Raw genomic sequence first — 24,302 nt, forward strand, 5'->3', positions numbered from 1 at the left:
TGACTTGTAAGGTCATTCATATACATATATGCACATACATAATTATGTATGTAATATATAGTTATTTTAGTTATATCTCAGATGTTGTCTTTTAAAAATGCCCCTTTTCTTGATTGGTATGGTAAGCCTTCTAACAAAATGTGGTATTCTGTTGGCATTATTTTTATTTATACCTGAGTAGTCAAATATAAAGCAGAGCAGTAAATAAAATTTCTTATTCTATAGCACCCTAAAAATGTAACCTACAACCAGTTTATATCTAATGGCTTACTATGGACAATAGTTTTCCTCTTTATAAATAATGTCAGGTGAAGTTCTGAGTCAATAGAATGCAAGCTTAGAATATGAGTGGATACCTTGATGACTCTGGGTAATTTGGCTAATGGTTAAATCATTTTGCTGTTGTAAGTACATTTGACTGTGTATGTGTATAAATACATTGGGGCAAAATATGGTATGTTTTTGTTCAGCATTTTCTTAACCAATATGAATTTTGGGTTTGAATTTTCTCATGACACATTTACTTTTTAAAAGTTTAATAAAGAAATGTACAATGAACAAAGCAAAATTTTTTCATAAACCTATCACCCAGAGATAATGTATTCTTTAAACATTTTGGCAAACATACTTTTGTACGTAGAGCTGTGCATAAACACATACATAGAATTTTACTTAAATGGAGCAGTACTATGCAAACTTGCTTTTAAAACTCAATGGTATGGTGTCAGCTTTCCTATAATGAATTTTTTCTGTCTAATTTTTAATGGTATGATAGGATCCCATTTTGTGTGTGGAACATAATTTATTTCACTAGCTCATGGACTACTATTTTGAGTGCACACAATCCATGTTTCATAATTTCATATGCATAATCCCTTGAAAAGTAGTTTTGAGAGAGAACAAGTATGAATGAATAAAAATAATAACTCATGACTCTCCAGAGACAGCCATAATTCTAGTGGATAGTGTACTTATTCATTAGGAAACCATTTTTCCTGTTTTGTAACCATCTTGCAGAACTGAAACTCTTTTTAACTTTGAGTCTTGTCCCAATTTGTAAATTAAATCGCAGTGACATCTGCATAGAGGATTCCCCAAAGTTTTTGTGCTACAGTTTGGTTAACTTTGTATAGCCGCTGCTGTGAGTGAGGTGTTAGGGGTAAGATCTGGGATTATAATAATAATAACTGCCGTATTTGACACTATACTATGTATATACCATGAAATGTGGTAATGGATTTGCATGTTATTAACTTAATATTTGAACAGCCTTGTGGATTAGAAAACTTTCTGGTTTTATAGATAGGAAACTGAGGTCCAGAGACCTCAGTGGTTAAGGAATTTGAGCCCACATCTGTTGAAAGATGGTGCTTTTAATCCACTATCACAGCAATTTTCAACTGGTATGCCACAAGAATTTTTAAAACATGCAATATCTGACTGTTTAGTCAGGGTCCCTGACCTCTTTTCCCTTAGATTGTCAAATAAAAAAATGACAACGGCTACAACATTAGCTGTCTGGTGTGAATGCCCTGTCTTGAACCATAAATAAATGGGTCATATAATAGTTGCATCATGTCGCATAATAAGGCTGTGTCTGATTGGTTAAATTTTGGTACCAGAAATCCTTATATACAAGTATAGACACCTGATTTTTTTAAAGTCACTTTGGAGCAAAAAGGGTAGGTAATTACTATTACTTTTTTTAAATCATTCAAAATTATACCTATTTTTGTCAGATTGGAAAAAATATAGTAGAGGTTTTGGTGTGCCACAGGATTTTAGTAATTATTTTATGGGTGCCATGAGATGAAAAAGATTGAAACATCACTGCACTACAGTGTACTGCCTCATAGTTGTTTTTTTTTAAGGTTTTTTTTAAGATTTTTTTTTCCTTCTACATGATTGAACCCCGGTTGTCATGTTTTCTTCTTGTACTTCCCTGTATTATAACTCTTTGCACATTGCTTTTTTTAGCACATCATATCCACTGAGCCATTTCAATTGTACTAATTAGTTTTTCATACCAACAGGGAATATTGAGGCATATGATAGATAAATTGCAAATATATAGCTCCATTTTTTCATTAAATCATTTTTATTGTTATTCTATTATAATTGTCCCAGTTCTTCCCCCTTTGCCCTCTTCTGCCCATCCTCCCCTCTCCCCTGGCACAGTCAGTTCCCACACTTAGGTACATGTCTGTGGGTCATTCATACATGGTCTGTGTCTAGTCCAGGGGTGACCGACCAATCCTTTGGTGTCTCTGGGCCACACTGGAGCAAGAATTGTATTGGGCCACACATTAAATATATTGTGACGTGTAATCACACAAATCTCAGGATGTTTTAAGTAAATTTATGGTTTTGTGTTGGGCCACATTCATAGCCATCCAGAGTGACATGTGGCCCATGGGCCACAGGTTGGACCACCCTGGTATACCCTTCCCCCTTCTTTCTACCGTTATCAACCACCTCCCCTCCCCGACCCCCGGTCACTGTTAGTCTCTTCTATGTTTCCATGCCTGTGGTTCTATTTTGTTCATTAGGTTCGTCTTACAGAGGAGATCATATGGTGTTTGTCTTTCGCTAACTGGCTTACTTCACTTAGCATAATACTCTCCAACTCCATCCATGCTGTCAAAAAAAAGTAGTTCTTTCTTTCTGCTGCATAGTATTCCACTGTGTAAATGCACCACAGTTCTTTGATCCACTCATTTATTGATGGGCACTTAGGTTGTTTCTAGCACTTGGCTATTATAAATAGTACTCCTATGAACATAGGTGTGTGTAAGTTCTTTTGAATTGATGTTTCAGGATTCTTAGGGTGTATTCCCAGCAGTGGAATCACTGAGTCAAAGGGTAGTTCCATTTTCAGTTTTTCGGGAAAATTCCAAACTGTTTTGCACAGAGGCTGCACCAGTCTGCATTCCCACCAACAGTGCACTGGGGTTCCCTTTCCTCCACATCCTCACCAGCACTTGTTTGTTGATATATTAATGAGAGCTATGCTGACAGGTGTGAGGTGATAGCAGTAGCTCAGTGTGGTTTTAATTTGCATCTCTCTGATGGCTAGTGATGTTGAGCATCTTTTCATATGTCTGTAGGTCATCTGTATGTCCTCCTTGGCAATCCTTTGCCTGTTTTTTAATTGGATTGTTTTGTTTCCTGGTGTTAAGTCGTATGAGTTCTTTATATATTTTGGAGATCAAACCCTTGTCTGATGCATCGTTGGCAAATATGTTCTCCCATACAGTTGGTTCCCTTTTCATTTTCATGATGGTTTCTTTAGTCATGCAGAAGCTTTTTAGTTTGATGTAGTGCCATTCGTTTATTTTTTTCCTTTATTTCCCTTGCCCTAGGAGATACATCGGCAAAAATATAGCTCCATGTTAATTAACATTAACATTTCACACTTTTCTGGTGTACTCTTTGTAGTCTATCTGTTCTTTCACCTTTATCGCTGAAATTCCTTTTACTGGTGACAAAAGCCTTGGCTCAGTGGATTGGGTGAGGGATTGGGCGTCGGCCCTGCAAACTGAATGGTCTAAGGTTCGGTTCCTGGTCAGGGCACATGCCTGGGTTGCAGGCTGGTCCCCTGTTGGGAGCGTGCGAGAGGCAGCTGATTGATGTTCTTTTCACACATCAGTGTTTCTCTCCCTCTCCTCCTTCCCTTCCCCTCTGTTTATAAATAAATAGATAAATAAATAAATAAAATATTTTTAAAAAGAATGACTTAGGTTCACAAAGACTGAATATCATTAACAAAATAATGTAAATTAACCAGTAATCTATTTTAGTTGTTAGGAAGGAATTTGAAGTAATTAAGAGTAGGGTGGTTTTCGAGGAGGAAGGACCCTTTGTGGAACAAAGTATAGAAGCACACAGGCTGTCCGTGGAAATAAATTTGTAAACCTGGCTGTAGATCAGGGATGTGCAAACTATGGCCTGTTTTTGTACTGGCCACAAGCTAAGAATTGTTTTTACATTTTCAAAGGTTTTTAAAAATAAATGAAGAATATGACAGACCAGTTATGTGGTCTGCAGAGCCTAATTTTCTATCTCTACAGAAAGTTTGCCAACCCTTGCTCTGGGTCATAGAAATGTGTTGGTCTAAAAGAGACCTTAGAAAATCATGTGTTCTAATCTGTAAAGATTTTAGTACAACTCTTGCACTTTAGAAATGAGAACTCTGAGTTTAGGGAATGACTTATTTTTCTGTAACAAGGTATAAAAGCTGTGGGAGGTATTTTATAACGCAGACATATAGGCAACCTTTTCGCTGATTTATGAAGCTCCCCACCCCCAATATTGGCAACTTTCTTATAAAGGGTCTTCATTTCCATAGTGTTCACATAAATTGAATTTTCATGATAAATAAGTATTGGAGGGAGGGCCCAGACAAGAATGAGGTCGATATACCTATTTATGCTATTGAGAATTCCTTTGTCAGTGCACTGCAATGATTTATAAGGATTAACAATATGTATCAAGCGTATCAAGCTAAAATGTTAAACTAAGTATGAGTTACTTACTTGATAAAGCAGCAATCCTATGAAGGAGGCACAGTTTTATTCTCTCTTTACAAATTAGAAATCTCTCTTAAGCACAGTGTGGTTAAATAACTTGCCTTAGATCACTCAGCTATAATAGGAACAGAAGTTGGGCCCCCTGAAGTCTGTCAGTCTGCAGAGGCTGTGCTACTAACCACAATGTCATGTGATATACATGGTAGTATAAATGAAAAAATTGATACTACAAAGAGGCTATCACAACCATACCATTTTACCGTATTTTGCCATGTATAATGAGCACTTTTTTGGTCCAAATTTTTGAGGGAAAGATAAGGATGTGCGTTAAACGTGGGTAGACGGATTACCTGCCATGGGTATAATAATCCCATGTATAATGTGCACAAAAACCGTGGGTGGGCACTATACATGGGAGCGCATTATACATGGCAAAATACGGTGTATGGCACTCCCCTTTGGGTTTAGGCATGATTATGTAACCAATTATTTGCTTCTGTAGTTTTAATTTGAACTCTCTAAAATAATGATATAACTTAACCAACTTGTGTTTTCATGCAGACTTGTAAGAAAGGCAAAAAGGGCCCAGGAGAAAAGGGCAAAGGTGGAAATGGAGGAGGAAAACCTCCTGCTGGTCCAAACCGAATGAATGGTCATCACCAACAGAATGGAGTGGAAAACATGATGTTGTTCGAAGTTGTTAAAATGGGCAAGAGTGCTATGCAGGTAATGTTTATCATGTTCTTCCCAGTTTATTTGTACATTTTAAACTTTAGTTATATAAAATATATTCCCAGTTTTTCTTAATTGTTTTTAAAATTTTTCTAACACTGCTTGTTAGAAAAAAAGCAGCCAGACTAATCAGAAAACTAGGGATGTGTCTATTCCGACCTAAGACCTTTAAGCTGTGTCTTGAATCATTTTCTGCCGCGTTATTTTCTTTTAATGACATATAATAAAAAATTATTTGGTCAAAAATAACGCTGATGTGAACTGTGGTTATGAGGTTTCAATTTCCTCTGAATTTATGTAGATGCCATTAAAATATGAAGTCCTTTGCCCATATAGAATTCTTGGTTGAGTGACCTAATATAATCACTGTCCACTTTAGTGAATTGAATTATTTTGATTACTGTCGTCCATTACAAATTTTATTACTCTTGTTGTTTCTTAGCAGAAGAATAAAAAGTTATATATCCATGTCAAATCATCCTAATTTTCTTTCTTTTGCATAATCTCATGACAACAGCATTTAGGTTTTATAATGGAGGCCAAACCCATATGGTTTTAAAATATTGAGTAAACAGTGGACTCAAAGACTATATATATATGCTTAATAAAGTTGTTATTTAATTTACAAAACCTATAAGGAATAGTTTTTTCCCCTTCATTTAATTAAATTTAATCAATAAAAGGCATGCATGTATGGGTTAGGGAGAACTAGCCACTTGAGTTTTTTGTTAATGAATAACTGGAATGCAAATCTTATTTATAAATATGGGTTTATCTAAATACATGTGGTTTTGTAAATAAATTTTAAAATCATCAATTTTATTAATAAAGATCATTTTTTACATGTAAAACAAAAAAGAATTGTTAATGTTTGAGCTATCACCAGTTGTGCAGAACATATTTTCTTAAATTTGAATTCACCTTCATTTATTCATACATGGTTTGCTTTCATATATTTGTGATTAGGGTGTGGATTTATTTCTTGTTTAATGTTTTAAATGATTATGTTGTGCATGTTTCATCTTTTTAAAAAGTAATGTTTATATTACTATGCTATAGTTTATTTAGTTGTTCCTTAATTTAAAAATTATTCCCCCCTCTTTCATTCCCATTTTGGGTTAATTTTATCAGAGGGATAAATTGTCTTATATCATTTAATTATATAAATTACTTTTCTTTTTATTTTTATATTTTACTTTTCTCTATAATACTTGTTCTACATAATTAAATGCACTAATCTTTTTCCTGATATCTTTCATTTTTGTTAATATAAGAAATCTCAACTTATGTCCATGCTAATTAGGCTATTCTATTCTTGTCCAGTCTGTAGGGTTTTGTTTAGCTTTTTGGCTCGTCAAAAAATTTTAGTATAAAATATGAGGGTTTAGCTTTATATTTAATTTTTTGTTAATGATATCTCAGTATTTAAAGAATGAACATTTTTCCTATTTTTATGTTGCTTAGGTTTGTCATATATTAAGATTATACCTTTAAACCATTTGTTTTTCTGTTTCTAAATGTTATATCCCCATTAAAAGCTGAATGCTTGCCTATAGCATCTCTGTATTGATTCCGCTAAATCCTCGGACTACCTCCGGTTTATTTTGTGTACTTCTACTTGCATTATCTAACACCAAATTTGATCAAGGAAGTCTTTTGTTTACAAACTTTTAAGAGTTTTCCTTATCTAAACATTTCAGCTCAGAGTGTTTGGGGGATACTTGCTATTCTCCAGGCATAGTATGTATTCTGCCCCCTGAGCTTTTTCTCTCTGTCTGCAATAGCCTTTTTTTTTTTTTTTGTCCTTTTATATCACAAAGGATTGATTAGATCAAATGTCACTCTTCTTTTGAGAAGCATTCTTGGGCTGTTTCCTTCTCACATTGAATGTGTTTCTTACTCCTCTCTTTCCATTACAGCACTTAGTATAGTGTGTTACAGTTACGCATATGTTTGAATTTGCTTCCAGATTAATTTCTTGATCAGGTACCATGTATTACTCATTTTTTGTATCCCCAGGATATATCTATTTCAGTAATTATAAGTGAGAGGGAATAAGTACAAGACTGGCTGTTGGTTTTAAAATAGTGCTTATATTTTAAGAAAAACCATGCATATGTCCCTAGTTCTGTTGAATTTTATTTATAGATATTGAATTTTATTGAATAAGTTTTTAGCATACTATTTGATGATTAAAAATTTAAAATACATTTCAGTAGGATAGCTTTTATTTTGGTTATAGCAGGCTTGTATTCCTAGTATAAACCTTATTTGATCTTCATGTGTAACTTTTTTGTGTGATATAGTGACCTTTTTGTAAGATTTCAGTTAATATATCTGTATCTTTATCGATGAGAGTAGCCCTTGTTCCATTTTTTATTGATGCATAACAAACTACCCCAAACTTAGCGATATAAAAGAATAACCATTTTATTATGTTTAATGATTCCGTGGGCCTAGAATACAGACAGAACCAAATAGAGAAGGCTATCTGATCCCATCCTTGACGGCTGAGGCTTTAGCTGAGACAGCTTGACTGCCTGGAGGGGACATAAACAGTTACAGACTGTAAGCATCTGGAGGCTTCTTTATTCATGTTTGGTGCTTCATCTGCAGTGGTGTGAAGGCTAGGCTCAGCAGGAACTCTATCTGGAAGATCTACGACTGGTCCTTCCATGTGTCTTCTGGGTTTGGAGAGCGTATCCTGTGCAGTAAGGAGTATCTAGTTCTCTGGTGCTCCAATAACCCAATGCAGCTGAATGGCCTTCTGTGACCTAATCTTGAAAGCATCATTTCTACTACACTGTTTTAGGGAAGGGATATAGACCCCACTTCTTGGGAAAGAATGTCAGACAATTGGGAGCCATGTTTTAGAACTGTCATAGTCACATAATGCATTCTCTTTATTTCCCCTATCATATCTGGAATGATCTTAAACACACTTCTGTAAATTCAGTTAGTTAGCATACACAAGCTGTTGTAAAATATAGAAAAGGACTGAAATCTAGAAATTAAGCCTAGTATCTGCAGTCAGTCTCTCTGAGTCAGGTATGTCTTAGATAATATATTTTTTTCTATATTGCATAATCATTTGTTTTTGTACATCAAATTGTACATATTTTATTCATTCATTTTGTATACACTTTTCATATATATTGGTATATAACCTTTTAAAAATATTTTTTAAAGATTTTTTTTCAGAGAGAGGGGAAGAAAGGGAGAGAGGCACCAATGTGTTGCTCCTCGCATGCCCCCAACTGGGGGGACCTGGCCCACAACCTAGGCATGTGCCCTGACTGGGAATTGAATCAGCAACCTTTCTGTTTGCAGGCCAGTCCTCAGTCCATTGAGCCACACCAGCCATGGCTGGTATATACTTTAAACATTTCCCCCATCTGACCTTTTGTTCTTTATATTAGCTTTATCATTCTATTTTTTAAAATTTGGTTTATTAAAAGTTTTTTTTATCTGTTTTGTGGTCTCCTTTTCTGTTCCCAAAGGAATAAAGTACTATTATTTTTTTAGTTCTGTCCTAATGTTAAAAAATTACTATATTGAGATATATTTCATATACCATAAAATTCACTCTTTTAAAGTGTAAATTCAGTAGTTTTTAGCATATTCAGAGTTGTTCTGCTTTCACCACAATCTAATTTTAGAATATTTTTCAATACTCCAGAAAGAAACCTTGCCCCCATGAGCAGTCACTTTCTCCTCATCTTCCACAGGTTTAAGCAACCACTAATCTACTTTCTATAAATTTGACTATTCTGGGCAGTTCATATAAATGGGATCATACAATATGTGGTTCTTTTTGATGGTTTCTTTGATTTAGCATAATGTTTTCAGGGCTCATCCATGTTGTGGCATGTATTATAAATTTGTTCTTTTTAATTGCCAAATAATACGCCATTGTATGAATATGTCTAGCATATGTTGTTTATCCATTCGTTCCTTGATGCATATTTGGTTTGTTTCCACTTTTTGGCTATTAAGACTGAGTAATGCTGTTAAGAGTATTCTTGTACAAGTTTTTGTTTGGATATATATTTTCATTTTTCTTGGGTAATGTATATACTAGGATTTGAGTTGCGGGGTCAATATGGTAACTCAATTTTTTGAGGAGCTGCCAAACTATTTTCCCAAAGTGGCAGCAGCATTTTATGTTTTCATCAGCTGTGTTTTAGCATTCCACTTCTTCACATCCTTGTCAACATTTGTTAGTATCTTTGATTATTGCTGTCATAGTGGGTGTGAAGCAGTATCTTATTATGGTTTGGATATTCATTTCCTTCATGGCCAGTTACATTGAGCATCTTTCATGTGCTAATACTCCTTTGTATTTCTTCAATATAGAGTTGTCTGTTCAGATCCCTTGCTTATGTTTTTAATTGACTTATTTGCGTTTTTAAAATGATTGAATTGTAAAAGCTCTTTATATATTCTGGGTACAAATAATGTATCTGATATATGATTTGCAAATATTTTCTTTTTTGAATATTTAATTTTATTTTTTATTGAATTTATTGGGGTGACATTGGTTTGGAAAAATTACAGGTTTCATATATGCAATTCTATAATACATAACCTGTATATTGTATTGTGTGTTCACCACCCCAAGTCAAGTCTCCTTCTATCACCATTTATCCCCCCTTAACTCTCTTCTGCCTACCCCCCACCCGCCTTGATTTGCAAATACAGTATTTTCTCCCATTTTGTAGATTGTCTTTTCACTTCCTTGATATGGAGTCCTTTGAAGTACAAAAAAAAGTTAATTATGAATAAATCAGATTCACTTTTCTTTTGTTTCTTGTGCTTTTGGTGTAATATCTAAGAAGGCTTCCCTGAATGCACAGTTATGAAGATGTACTTCTGTGTTTTAGGGTTTTAGCTCTTACAGATTATGTCTTTGATCGTTTTGAGTTGTGTTGTATATGGTGTGAAACAGGGTCCAGCTTCATTCTTCTGCATACGTATATCCAGTTATCCCAGCACCATTGTTAGAAAGTCTGGGCTTTCTCCATTGATTCGTCTTGGCATCTTTGTCAAAAATTAAATGACCATCAGCGTAAGGGTTTATTTCTGGACTCTCAGTTTCATTGCATTGTGGATCTACATGTTTATCCTTTCACAAGTATTATATTGTCTTGATTACTGTAGCTTTGTAGTAAATTTTCAAGCCATGAAGTATGAGTCTTCTAATTTTGTTCTTCTTTTTCAAAATTGTTTTGGTTGTTCTGGATTCCTTGCATTACCATGAGAATTTTAGGATCAGCTTTCCATTTGCTACTAAGAAACCAGCTGGGATTTTGATAGCGATTGCGTTGAGTCTTTAGATCAATTTGGAGAGTATTCTCATCTAACAATATTAAGTGTCTGGATCCGTGAACTGTCTGTCCTTTAGCCTGTTGCTTATTTAGTCTTCAATTTGCCTTTCTATTAATGTAATGTGACTATCACAGCTCACTGTTGAAAAAAATTGTTATTTTGTTCATTTCTTCATTGACCCAGGCATTCACTTCTTTAAAAATTTTTAAAATTTTTCTTCTGTTGCAGTGTTAATATTTAAATATTTAATATAGTATTTTAGTAAAAAGAAATATGAGTGTGACTTAATAGTTTCCAGTATATCTTTAATAATGTAGTAAAAATGAAATAAAAATAATTATGCTTTATCAGCTGATAATTTTACTGAATTTGATTCTATTTTATGATTAAAATTAAAATTTAAATTTTTGTATACAAGTATGTATATATTAATTTGAAGTAATGTGGTACCATTTAATACTAATTTTAATGACTTCAATCAAATTTAATTCTTAGAATGTTAGAAAAAGCTAATGAGTTTTTCCCCCCCCTCCACTACAGTCGGTGGTAGATGATTGGATAGAGTCGTACAAGCATGACCGAGATATAGCACTTCTTGACCTCATCAACTTTTTTATTCAGTGTTCAGGCTGTAAAGGTAAGATATTTTTATTTTGGGAGCAGAATGTTTTCAGATGGTCTGTTTTTTGTTTCACCCAATAATATATTAGCCCTTTACATGGAAACTAATACCAAGATATTGAATTGTTTGCATTATAACCATACAAAATGAATAAGGAAAAAAGAGCAAAGAGCAAAGTGAGAAATTCTGTTGAGACAGTTGTGTTCATATATAAAGTTAACTAAAAATTTGGCAATATATAGTTGTTATGTTACTTTTATTAGCTATATTTGCCACTTTCTGCATCTGGGTTTAGGAACAGAGAAATGGATTAAGAAGGGAGGAGGAAGATAATGAAGAGATACAGGTTCAAACAGCAGGGAATTGTAAAGTGTAGGGAATTAAAAAGTACCGTGAATGTAAGTAAATAAGTAAGTACTTAAGTAAGTTAAATAAGGTTTTGATGAAATTTAGTGTTTCTTCTCAACGGTAGAGAAACTGGTTGGGGAGTGGGGTCTTGTTTAAAATGTTTTTACTTTATGTAAAAATATTTTGAAATAGGAGTGGGGAAAATATAAAATACAGAAATATTTTTGTCCCTGCGACAAAAGTATTTAGTGCAGACATTTGGCAGGGGGGATACAATTATATAGGGTGAGAAGTTAGGCACCCTGGTCTGAATCATTAAATGAGTTGGTCAAGTTCATGGGCAGGTTCTGATCTATCCCATTATTCCCTAATACTTGGTTCGTACTTGAAATTATAGAAGATGCCCAGGCAAATAAATGTTACATAGTTTCTTAAGGGGCATTTCATTGTTTTTTAAAGAAAATGGCACCACAAACCATGGGCATTAGAATTCAGGAGGAGGGAAGGTCGCTTAAAAATAAATATAAAATGTTAAGATGCTGAAGGATGACTGACTTACAAGGTCTGTCCAGAAGATATCCAGCCATGTACTATGAAAAATGGAGACATTTATTGAAGAAGGTACAAGATATAAGAAACATTGTACATAAGACAATGAAGCCTCGGCCCCCTTCAAATTAGGCACCTTGGGACCTCACACAGTTCTCCCAGTCGCCATCAGCTGCCCCATTGTATTTTCCTGAATCTCACTGACGGTCTGAAATCTCTTCCCTTTCAAAGGTGATTTTTAAAAAGATTATATTTAATTATTTTTAGAGAGGGGAAGGGAGGAAGAGAGGGACAGAAACATCAATGTGTGGTTGCCTCTCGCGCACCCCCCTCTCTGGGGACCTGGCCTGCAACCCAGTCTTGTGCCCTAGACTGGGAATTGAACTGGCGACCCTTTGGTTCACAGGCTGGCACTCAATCTTCTGAGCCACACCAGCCAGAGCTCAGAGGTGATTTGGGTTCTGGGAAAAGCCAGAAGTTGCAGGGTGCCAAATCTGTGCTGTAGCAGGGCTGAGATACCTGGGTGATTTGATGTTTTGCCAAAAAACTGCACAAGACTTCATGCATGAGTGGGCATGGGCACATTGTTGTGATGAAGCTGCCAATCAGCAGTTGCCCATAGCTGCAGCCTTCTGAATCATCTGAATAGTTTCCGTGGAGGAATGTTCAAGCTTAAGGCAAAATTTGATGCAGATTCATTGCTCTACTCGCTCAGTCATTTTGAATGTGATGGCCACGCACTACACATGCTCTCACTCAGTGGCATCTACCACCCCCACTGACTAGTACAGTAAAGTCATCGTCGTTCACACAGGCACATTCCAGTCCATTCTCCTTGGCTGCCAGGTTACATCAGTGTCGCGCCAACTGTTTTCGTTACATTTAACAATGGCTGGACTTTCCCCGGACAGACCTTGTATATCTGAAGAAAAGAATACCAACAAACAATTTAACGTATTTTGCCGTGTATAATGTGTGCCCGTTTTTGCCCAAATTTTTTGAGGGAAAATAAGAATGCACATTATATGTGGGTAGTACATGAAATACCTTTTTTCTATTCTTGTGTTTTGTAATTATTTGTTACATAAACTTTCTTATACCATAATACGTTAAAAAATAAATGCTAAAATTCCTTTATAATACAAAAAGCCAACTATCTAAATATATATATAAATAAATAATTGAATTTTTAAAATTAAAGCAAAAGATTTTTTTTCCTGAAAGTTTGGGCCAAAAACCTGGGTGCACAATATACACAGGATCGTATTATGCACGGCAAAATACTGTACTTAGGTCTACTCCTTTAATTCCATGATACTCCTTAAAAATACTGTCATTGGAATTAAAAAAACAAGTAACATTGTAAAACTGATGAATTTTATTTGAGGTTGATCACAACATTCAGTGTAGCATGCATATTAAATGTTATGTTTATGAGACCTGATAAATTAACTTCTTGAAATCTTCATCATGCCATTGTTGTGGTTAGTTTTAAGACATTCTAATTTTTTTTAAGAGTAGTTTTTTTTTAAAGATATTATTTGTTTTTAGAGAGGTAAAGGGAGGGAGAAAGAGAGGGAGAGAAACATCAATGTGTGGTTGCATTTCACACACCCCCTGCTGGGGACCTCGCCTGCAATCTAGGCATGTGCCCTACAATGGGAATCACACCCATGACCCTTTGGTTCACGGGCTGGTGCTCAGTCCACTGAGCCACGCCAGCTACGGCAGTTTTAAGACATTTTAAAAATGGTCTTAACTTTAGAGTACAGGAGGTTGCCCAGTTGACTTGACTTTTTAATTAAAGGTAGCTGCAAATCAATGTTAGACAATTCCACTGACTGCTCAGAGAAAGGGTTGTTGTAATGACAATATGATGAACCAGATTAATTTTTTAAAAATGAGATAGATTTTTTTTTTCTGTTTAGTGTATCTTTCTGCAGTAGAAGTATATAGGTACCTGTTTGTTGCGTTATGTAATCAAGGATCATGTCCTTTTTATATATTCTTTGAAAATGGAAGGCTGATTGGAGGACAACAGAACAGGTGCCAGAAATAATTTGATGAGTTGAAATTCTAAATTTTTATCCTCAGTCTTCCACGTTACACCATAGTTTGGTCTTGGTTTCCTTAGTTTCCTAATTAGGCTTCTGAATTTTAGTTTTAAAAGCAAGGCCATAGTCGAAGCATTTTCCTTTGTCAGATTCAATCCTTTCCTGGCATCAGTGTGGTTATAAACAAAGAGCTTGCCAACTCATTTAGATATACCTAGTCACAAACCAGGTTGTCAAGATTTGTGGAAATTTAAAGTGTTGAAAACTTAAATTATAGGGAAAATTTAAAATACTACCATAGTATTTTTTTAGAATCAAGAAATCTGCACTAAAGGAAATTTACAGTATGATCAAAGTTATTAAGTACTTTCAAAACACATTCAAAATTATTTTTGATAGACTTCTTTTATAAATGAATTAGAAACTTCTTTAAGTATATACAGTATACTTTAATCTTTTCCTGTGCCCTCAGGATTGTCATTAGAGCAGCAGTTATTTTACTTTAGTTGTGCCTTCTGTGGCTGTTGAGGTTTGGAGGGAATTTGGCCCTACAGTGAATTTGCTCTAGACGGTTCTGGTTGATGATTCTGTGGTCAGTGTTGTTTCCTCCCTCCCTCCCTTCCTCCCTTCCTTGTCAGCTGTCACTTTTCAGTTTACCAGTTTTTAGCAGTCTCACTTCATGTTCTCCCACTTTTATGGCAGTGGGCTCTGGCATGATGTCCTGGTTCACACCTGCCTCTGGAGTTAAATAAATGCTTGGGGTTTGTGATAGCTACTTCCTTTTCTGCTTAATTTTGGATTTTTGGCTATTATATGGCCTGTGAGACGAGAGGAGGAGTTTTAGAAATGGACATTTGTCAAAATGTATGCAGTATATTTGCTTTGAGATTTATTTATATGTAAATGTTTATTTCATAGAAATCGTTTCAGGGATTGAGTAGCTTGTGCTTTTCTAGCACTGACAAGTTTACAGCACCTAGGTGTAAGTTATGGAAAGGATCTGAAGATACATCCATGCCTCTAGATAAAAAAAATTTTAAAAAAACACTTCAAAAGATTTTTGAGGATGTGCTTCTTTAGCCAAGGAAATGGTGGTTTCTTCCAAATGTGTTAATATATTTAAACAATCATTTGGGTTTTTTGATGTTGTGTTAAGTACGGGCTCTTTCACAGCACCACTAAAGATTGATTTCATCTGCAGGGGAGCATCATGATATAAATGAATAATGTCAGACGAATTAACTTCTTTTTGCCTTAGCCTTACTTTCCTCATCCGTAAGGCCAGGACTACATAGTAACTGCCTCAGAGGCATGTTACTAGAGCTAATCATACATGAAGTGGCTGGCGCATAGTAAACTCAATGGATGTTAGTTACTGGTCTACCCCTGCTGGCTTCGTTATGCTACTGGAAAGTCTTAAATTGCATGTCCGTAGAGAAAGAACTCAAGTATGAATTGTTCTTTTCAGGTTTGGGGTTGGAAAGACAGTATGATGTTTTATTGTTCTTTTTACATTTATACATACATAGAAGTACATGCATATACAAAACATAGCTTGGCCAATTGAAATAAAAATTAATTATATCTAATTTTTATAACAAATTTAATCTTCCTATGCTAAGACATTCTTCTTTTAGATGTTACTATATTTATGGTATTTCTAGTGATAAAATCGGCAAGAATAATAATTCATCAATACAAATATGGTTTTGAAAATCCATTTCAATGAAAAATTTTCAGTTTTTTAAAAAATCCAGCACCCTACCAGTGGAAATTCATATAAATCTTTTTTCCTGCAGTGTTTCCTACATGTAATTTTCCCCTAGAAATTCCTTTCTGATATTTGATCTCTATCTGGAGAACCTTTACCACTTCTTGTAATGTGCCTTTCTCCTCTTTTCTGCAATCATTCTTTAAAATTCTGAACATCCTTATCAGATTTCTACTCTGAAACACCTGACTTGTGCTAACTTTACTTTTTTTTTTTTTTTTTTTTTTTTTTGGTGGGGGATCTGAGCTGTCGCCTTTCTTGGCATTGACATTTATTAGGGCATTTGTTATGTACTACCTTGGTATTTTATTTTTCTTCCTTTTTTGAGGGTTATTCTTTAAATTTCCAGCTAGATTACGGGCTTCTGGACGGGCAAGAACTACAACTTACATTTATTTGAAGCTCTTTTAGAGAATGATGGGATGTAGTCACCTTACGTGAAGTAGTGCTTAATGAAGAAACCTGGCTAAAGTTAACTCTACCTACTACTCTTTCCCTTACTATCTTTAGGTTCATCCTCAAGGTTTTAAATATTGCTCTGGATGCTGCCTCATTCTTGATGACATATGTTTTCAATTAAAGGAACTAAGCCAGTATACATACTATAGGCATGAGTAAAGTAAGTCAGGCAGAAATGGCCAAGGCAGACTGTGCTAGGAAGAAAGATATCTGTCAAAAGTATTGGGTTGTTTTCTTGTGCACATTGGGATTGGGATTTGTGCTTCATTTACAGGGTTGAGTATTACAGTAAAGGTTACTTGATGAAGAATTAAGTCTTATTATATGACTGTAGACAGTATTAGAGACCAGCTTAGAAGTTTTTTGTTTGTTTGTTTTTTTCCATTTTTTCCATGTGTTAACTTTTCATACTTGCACATTTCAGGAGTTGTCACAGCAGAAATGTTTAGACATATGCAGAACTCTGAAATAATTCGAAAAATGACTGAAGAGTTTGATGAGGTAACTAACATTACTCTAAATGTTTTGATAATTTTATGCATGCTGATCTTGATTCACTCTTGAAAGTAGTCTTAAATTCTGAGTATTAGTATTACGGATAAGAGCTCTAGCATCAGATTCAATCAGATGATGGCTGTGTGGCCTTGGGCAGGTTGTTGTCTTAGGATCAGTTTCATCATCTGTAAAATGGGGCTAATAATACTTATCTCATAAGACTATTATGAAGATTAAAATCATTAATGTTTGAAAAATTCCTTAGCATTTCATAATGCCTGGCACACAGTAAGAACTTAATAAATGGTGGCTGCTATTATTGTCAAAAATTAAAATATCAAGGAAGAATAAAGTTTAGAGACTAAGAACATATCTTGGAATGTTGTAAAAGGAAAATTTGGTCAGTATCTAGGGAACCAGTAGCTTGGGCAAAGGAATATATGTACATATACACACATAAATAATTTAGTTGTTTAAAATCTCCCTTATGTTTCAAATATGAATAATAAGAACAATACAAAAATAAATAGTAGCTTAGACTTGAGTTGATCCTTTATCAAAGTGATGTCTTTGAAGTATTGTTACCGATAAAGACAATGGAATCTTCCCCAGGGCAGGGATTTTTATTTGTTTTGTTCACAGCTGTATTCCAACACCAGTAGTTTTTACTCTTCAGGATTTTTCACTGTGAATTTTCAAATAGAAAGCCTTGTCTCATTTGAGTTTAATTTCGTCATTTTTCCTTGCTTGCCCTGATGAAGGGGCTTTCAGCTATCATTCTAAAAGATAGACAAGAGTTGTTAAAATGGCTTTGTTGATCCCTAAGTGCTATTAATCAGTCTCCAAGTAGTTAAGAGGTAATTATGAGTAATGGTATTATTTTAGCCTTCTAATATTAAATGTTTTAGCAAGAACCTTCTAATTAAAAGGAAACAGCTGTTTGAGATAAGAATCCTGAAATATGATTTGAAAATAATTAGCAAACCAAGTTGCTAGCTACAATTATGATGATACATTTTAATATAGTCACTTAAATGAGTCAACCAGAAAATATGGAAAAAAACCTTTTTGTGGAGTATTACCTTATTCTCAGATGAGAAATAGTACCGCTTATATATGGCGTAGCTTAAAATTTAAAAAATACTGTTCTAATGACATTTAGTTGTTAAAATTTTACTAAACTACTGATACAATGATCTTTAGCCTCTAGGATACTCTTGTCAGAAATTCTCCTTGAAGTTCTATGTAGTATTGGTCTATGCTTTTATATTTAAGGACTTGTTTGTTTTTAATTACTTATGGAAAATCTCACTGTAACTACATTGAAGAATGCCCCACCTTTATATGGAAGAGTATTTGAGTACCAGTCTTTCCAGGCTATATTAGCTACATTTCACTTCTGTAAAAAAATTTCTGGTTGTTTATGTCTGTTGACTGACTGATGTCCTGAAGCTAATAAAAACATGCATTGTAATCTTTTGATTATTTATAAATCATACATCGATCTATTAGATTGGCTTAGAATATTATTTCATCATTTTGAATTCATTTAAAAATATAACATTGGTTTGCTTTTGTTTTAAAGAAATTTAAAAAAATATTTCTTTGCTTATCAGAATAGTGTTTTGCTCTGATGGGAGAGGCTTTTTATTTTTAAACTCTGAGTAATTACCGTATTTTTTCATTGGTTAAAGTGAATTCAGAATAGTTATTTTGGTCTTAAATAAAAGCAAAAGTGCTCAAAGGTACTTCTGCCTTTGCATATTGTTTTTCTGCCTGCTTTGAGGATTTTATTGAAAGAGAAAGGTAAGATAAAAGAAGTCATTTCAGCTTCTGCCCGGGGTATTTCAAAAACAAGTAAAATTTTATTATGTGCTTTAAATGAAATAGTTTAAATTTTTTGTTTTAGGATAGTGGAGATTATCCACTCACCATGGCCGGTCCTCAGTGGAAGAAGTTCAAATCCAGTTTTTGTGAATTCATTGGCGTATTAGTACGGCAGTGTCAATATAGTATCATATACGATGAATACATGATGGATACGGTCATTTCACTTCTTACAGGATTGTCTGACTCACAAGTCAGAGCATTTCGACATACAAGCACCCTGGCAGGTCAGTATTTAGAAATATTTTCTGTTTATTTCCTAAGATTATAGATGAAAATTATTTCTATGAAAAGAAATGAAATAATGGTGACACAATTAATTTTGTTTATGAAGTAACTACTAAGGGGATTACTGGAAATGGGATGGTATTTTCGGTTATGGTTCTGTGAAGATGTACTATATTAGTATATAGTGACTTTTTTGTGGTAAACCTACTTGAATATTATGCCACAGAAAGGGAAGAGTTGTATAGGAATGTGTTGAGTTCTTAAAAGATACGTTTTATCAAGGATATGGACAGCAAGTTTGGAGACTGTCATTTTGGATATGTAATCCTAATGACCGTTATTTTATCTCTGGTATGCATAGTCCCTCCTGGTATGATGGTTCCTATAAGATGATGCTTCCTCTTTAACCATATCACAAAAAGTTGATTTTTCTTATGTTTTTGAGTAACTTTAGGCTGAGTCAAATTCTTTGATCTTTAAATTTTAATGAAATGGGTTGCATAATTCAAGAACAGTGATTTTTGGTATTGACATTGATAAAATCTTTTGATTTTTCCTTTGTGCTAAAGGTGAAATTATTGATAAACTATTACATGATATGTGCTTTTTGATTTGAGTTTGACTAAATCAAATTGGCATTGATTATTTCTGTAGTATAGTGCCTCTGAATTTTTTTCATTCTCTAAGTGTGGGGATATTTATTTTCCCTTTAGAGTATTTTCCCAAATAATTAAAGCTGTGATTAAAGATGTACTTTTGCTAAGTCCTATGCAGACAATCTCCCTAAAAGTTTTTTTTTTGTTTTTAGATTCAAAGTTACAAAATATTAATGTGATCTTGTTCTGTGAATTTAGGTAGTATTTAATGTTAAGAACTTGATGGGTAAAATAAATTATAACAAGTAGGACGGTATAAGGTGAATAAATTTAGATCGGAATGAAAAACTGGTTTGCTGAGGAGGTGAAATAGCTCAGGGCAGAGAATTGTGAATCTCTTTTAAAGAAAGCCAATAGCCACAAATTGATTTAGTGTTGTGTTCTGTCATGCAATGAACCAGGTCTGAGAAATAGCCTGGAGCGAGCTAAAGAAAGCGTGAAATGGTCAGATATTTCAATTATTAAGTTTTAAATCGCAGGCAGTGAGTGTTGTCTCAGGAACAAGAGTTCACTAACAGAAGGTGGTGATCTGAAGTAGGCCTCTTATCATTTTGTTATTAAAATATCACTTTTGCACTGTGGACTTTTTATCTATGTGGTTGTCATAATTTGACCATTGTCTTTATGCTATGTAAAAAGAGTAGAATTAAAGGAAGTCAAATATTGGTAAAATTCTCCCAACATGTTTATACACTGTAGATTGACATAAAGCACCCAGGCTCCCTCTTTTTCTTTTCTTCTTTTCTTTTCTTTTTTCTTTTTTCTTTTTTGTTACTGAGATAGCTAATTGCTTGTGTGAACCACAGTTTACTTAGAAGGTGGAATCATGATCTCTGAAAAAGATCATGGTAGGGGACATATAGTCTGGACAGATTACCAGCTTTTGAATCCTACTTATACGAACTACATAATCTGAGGCAAATTCCTTAATCTTTCTGAGCTTCTATCAAACTTAAAACTAAAATAGAGACCAACCATCACACAGAATCATCAGAAATTGAGTTGACTGGAGGTTTGACATCTACAGAATTAAAGAAACAACATCCATCCACACTGGTAGGCGGTACAGAGACACAGATGGGGCTGGTCCCACACCACGTATAGTGGATAAAAGTTTGGGAAGGATGTCATGGGAGCAAGGAGTCCAAGCCACACACCAGGCCCCCCAGCCCAGGGTTCTAGTGCCAGGAAGATAAGTTCCCACAACTCTGGATGCCAAAACCAACAGTGATTGAGTTGTTGAAAGAAACTGCTGGAGCCCCAAGAGGTTCCTCTTAAAGAACCCACACACACTCACCTACTCAAACTCACTCCCTCTGAGTTCCAGCAATGGGGTAGGGTAGCAACTTGAAAGGCCCCAGTGATATACAGGGAGAAATGGAAAAGTCTGGCATTAAGGCGAGCAGAGGCCACTGTCCCTCTTCTAAATCCTCCCACAACAAAGCCACAGAGGCAGCAAGCTAGTGCCATATCTGAGATTCCATCAACCTGGCTAACACTGTTTGACCTGCCTGGGAGATTCCCAGAGGCTCCGCCCCACCCAATTTACGGGCCCACCCAAGCTGCTTTTCCTCAGGAATGACAGGTTTTCAGTCACCTCTTCACAACTTCCTAAATCTTATCAAACAGGTAACTGCTGGCCTGAGTGAGCCCCCAGGCCAGGCACTTGCAGCAGCCAGCCTCGAGTCACAGATTGGCCTCACCTGGGAATCTCCAGGCCCGACACAAGGACCAGATATCTCAGATTGCTTTACAGCTCAGGCAGGGTGGCCCCGGGGCAAAACACAGATGCGGGCTCGGGCTGACCTTCGCCTGCAACACCTGGGAAACCGCAGAGCCTGCACACCCAGTGGACAGATACAGATCATGTCAGAGCACCGCCACCCTGCCCCTGCACAGCTGATCCTCCGCAGAGGGCGGAGGCTGGTGGTGAGTGATCACAGCCAGTCCTGGCTGCTGCCTGGCCCCGGTAAATCCCTCCCATTGATCTGCCGGCAGCACGTAAGGCTCACTCTACGAGGACGGTGTATTCAGCCCACACAAGGGGCACACCCTGAGTACCCAGCTTGGGTGATGGGGAGGCTGCGCCACCGGACCCTACAGGACACCTACAACGCTAGGGCACACTACCAAGACACGGAGTCAAAGCAGCTCTACCCAATACATAGGCACAGGGAGGCTGCCGAGATGACACGAAGAAACACGGCCCAAATGAAAGAACAGCTCAAAACTCCAGAAAAAGAGCTAAACAAAATGGAGATGAGCAACCTATCAGACGCAGAGTTCAAAACACTGGCTATAAGGAACTTAGTGAGGACCGCAACAGCACAAAAAAAGATCCGGTCAGGAACGAAGGATACACTAACTGAAATGAAGAACAATTTACAGGGAAACAACAGTAGAGTGGATGAAGCCGAGAATCCAACCGATGATCTGGGACGGAAGAAAGAAAACAAACAAGCAATCGGAACAACAAGAAGGAAAAAGAACCCCCCAAATGAGGATAGTGTAAGCAGCCTCTGGGACAACTTGAAGAAGTGCAACATTCACATCACAGGGGGGCCAGAAGGAGAGGAGAAAGAGCAAGAAATTGGAACGCTATTGGATGAAATAATGGAAGAAAACTTCCCTAATTTAGTGAAGGAAATAGACATGCAAGTCCAGGAAGCACAGAGTCCCAAACAAGATAGGTGCAAAGAGGCCCACTCCCAGACACATCGTAATTAAAATGCCAAAGGTTAAAGATGAAGAGAGGCTCTTAAAAGCAGCAAGAGAAAAGAAGTTAGTTACCTACTGGGGAGTCCCCATAAAGACTGTAAGCTGATTTCTCAAAAGAAACTTTGCAGGCTAGAAGGGATTGACAAGAAGTATTCAAAGCTATGAAAAGCAGGGACCTACAGCCAAGATTGCTCTACTCAGAAAAGACAGCATTTAGAATCATAGGGTAGGTAAAGTGTTTCCCGACCCCCCGCCCCCCCCCACAAAGAAAACCCCACAACAACAACAAAAATTTAAAGGAGTTCATCATCACTAAACCATTATTATATGAAATGTTAAAGCGACTTATTTAAGAAAAAGATCAAAGCTATGAACAATAAAATGGCAATAAATACACATCTGTCAACAATTGAATCTAAAAAATAATCTAAGCAAACAAGAACAAGACAGAATCATGGATATAGAGAGCATTTTGATGGTTGCCAGATGGGAGAGGGGAATGGGTGAAGAGGTGAAGGGATTATGAAGTAAAAATAGATATTTAGGTACAGTAGCCCAAGGGATGTAAAATACAGTATAGGAAATGGAGTAGCCAAAGAACGTACGCATGACCCATGGACGTGAACAATGTCTTGGGGATGGAATGAGGGAGTAGGGTGTGCTGGGTGAAGGGCAGCAAAGGAGAAAAAGTTGGGACAACTCTAGTAGCATAATCAATAAAATATAATTTTAAAAAAGACATTTTTCATTTTTAGCAATACCTTTATTGATTTGGATATTTTGAGTATGTCGGCTATCTCCCACTATTGGCTTCTAGTGGTTAGATGGCAGGGTTGCTGTAAAACATCTTTCAATTCATAAGACAGCCCCAGAGCAAAGAATTACTTGGCCAAAATGTCAATAGTACCAAGAAACTTCACAAACCACTTTTGACATGGTCAATCAGTCACAGCCCCTTCTCCATATACTACATGAGTCTTTTTTTGCATTTCAGTTGCATTTTTACCTTTCTTGAAATAAAGCATAATATGCCAAAAATGTTATATATCTTCCGTCTTCATTATTAAAATGGCTGCACAAAAATTTCACCAGTTTTGATGTTTTTATAAATGCACACTGATATGACATCTGTCACAATACAATTTAACAAAATTATTTCAGAGAAGTTAAAAAACAACTAAGCACTACTAGAGCCATCGTACCGGAAAAAACGTAACTGAATTTTTGGCCAACCTAATAGTACGTACTTTTGAGGGGTGTTGTAATGACTAAGATAATCTATGAAAATTGCTTAACATAAGTAACTGAGTGACATACAATAAGTATTTAATACTCACTCATTAGCTGTTTTATTGTCAGTTGTGGCTGCTGTACTCCCTTTTTTAAGATTTTGTTATTTTTAGAGAGGGGAAGGGAGGGAGAGAGAGAGGGAGAGAAGCATCAGTTGGCTGTCTTTTACGTGCTTACAACTCCAGCATGTGCCCTGACTGGGAATTGAACCCTGTGGCCCTTCTATTCGAAGGCTGGCGCACAATCCACTGAGTCACACCAGCCAGGGCAGCTGTACTTTTCCTTTGGAAGCATAATAGCTCATTTTGTCCTTAATTTCTCTTAATTTGTTAATTTTTTGTATCTGTGAGAGTTAATTTTTGTGTTTTTCTCTTTAAAATAGCTATGAAGTTGATGACAGCTTTGGTGAATGTGGCACTAAATCTTAGCATTAATATGGATAATACACAGAGACAATATGAGGCAGAACGGAATAAAATGATTGGAAAACGAGCCAATGAGAGGCTAGAACTGCTGCTACAAAAGCGGAAAGAGGTAAACTTCTGTATTGACTATTTACACTGTTAATATGTGACCAACTTGGTCACCATTAATGCTATAACTTTGCTAGTTTATCAGATAAAATTTTTGGTAAGG

General features: G+C 35.7%; 1 protein-coding gene across 6 annotated transcripts in view; it reads left to right on the forward strand.

Moving 5' to 3' along the window:
• STAG2 (STAG2 cohesin complex component) overlaps positions 1–24,302 on the forward strand; it is a 122,519-nt gene that overhangs the window by 52,464 nt on the left and 45,753 nt on the right. For all 6 annotated transcript variants that reach the window (XM_054576995.1, XM_054576993.1, XM_054576994.1 and 3 more), the window contains 5 exons: positions 5,091–5,255; positions 11,130–11,226; positions 16,817–16,893; positions 18,797–19,001; positions 24,049–24,200. In XM_054576995.1, coding sequence (XP_054432970.1) covers positions 5,091–5,255; positions 11,130–11,226; positions 16,817–16,893; positions 18,797–19,001; positions 24,049–24,200 — 696 coding nt within the window. The remainder of the gene's footprint in view (positions 1–5,090; positions 5,256–11,129; positions 11,227–16,816; positions 16,894–18,796; positions 19,002–24,048; positions 24,201–24,302) is intronic.

Source organism: Pteronotus mesoamericanus, unplaced genomic scaffold, assembly GCF_021234165.1.
Source record: "Pteronotus mesoamericanus isolate MK-2021 breed Mesoamerican mustached bat unplaced genomic scaffold, CSHL_Meso_final contig_40, whole genome shotgun sequence".
In the NCBI taxonomy this organism is placed as follows: domain Eukaryota; kingdom Metazoa; phylum Chordata; class Mammalia; order Chiroptera; family Mormoopidae; genus Pteronotus; species Pteronotus mesoamericanus.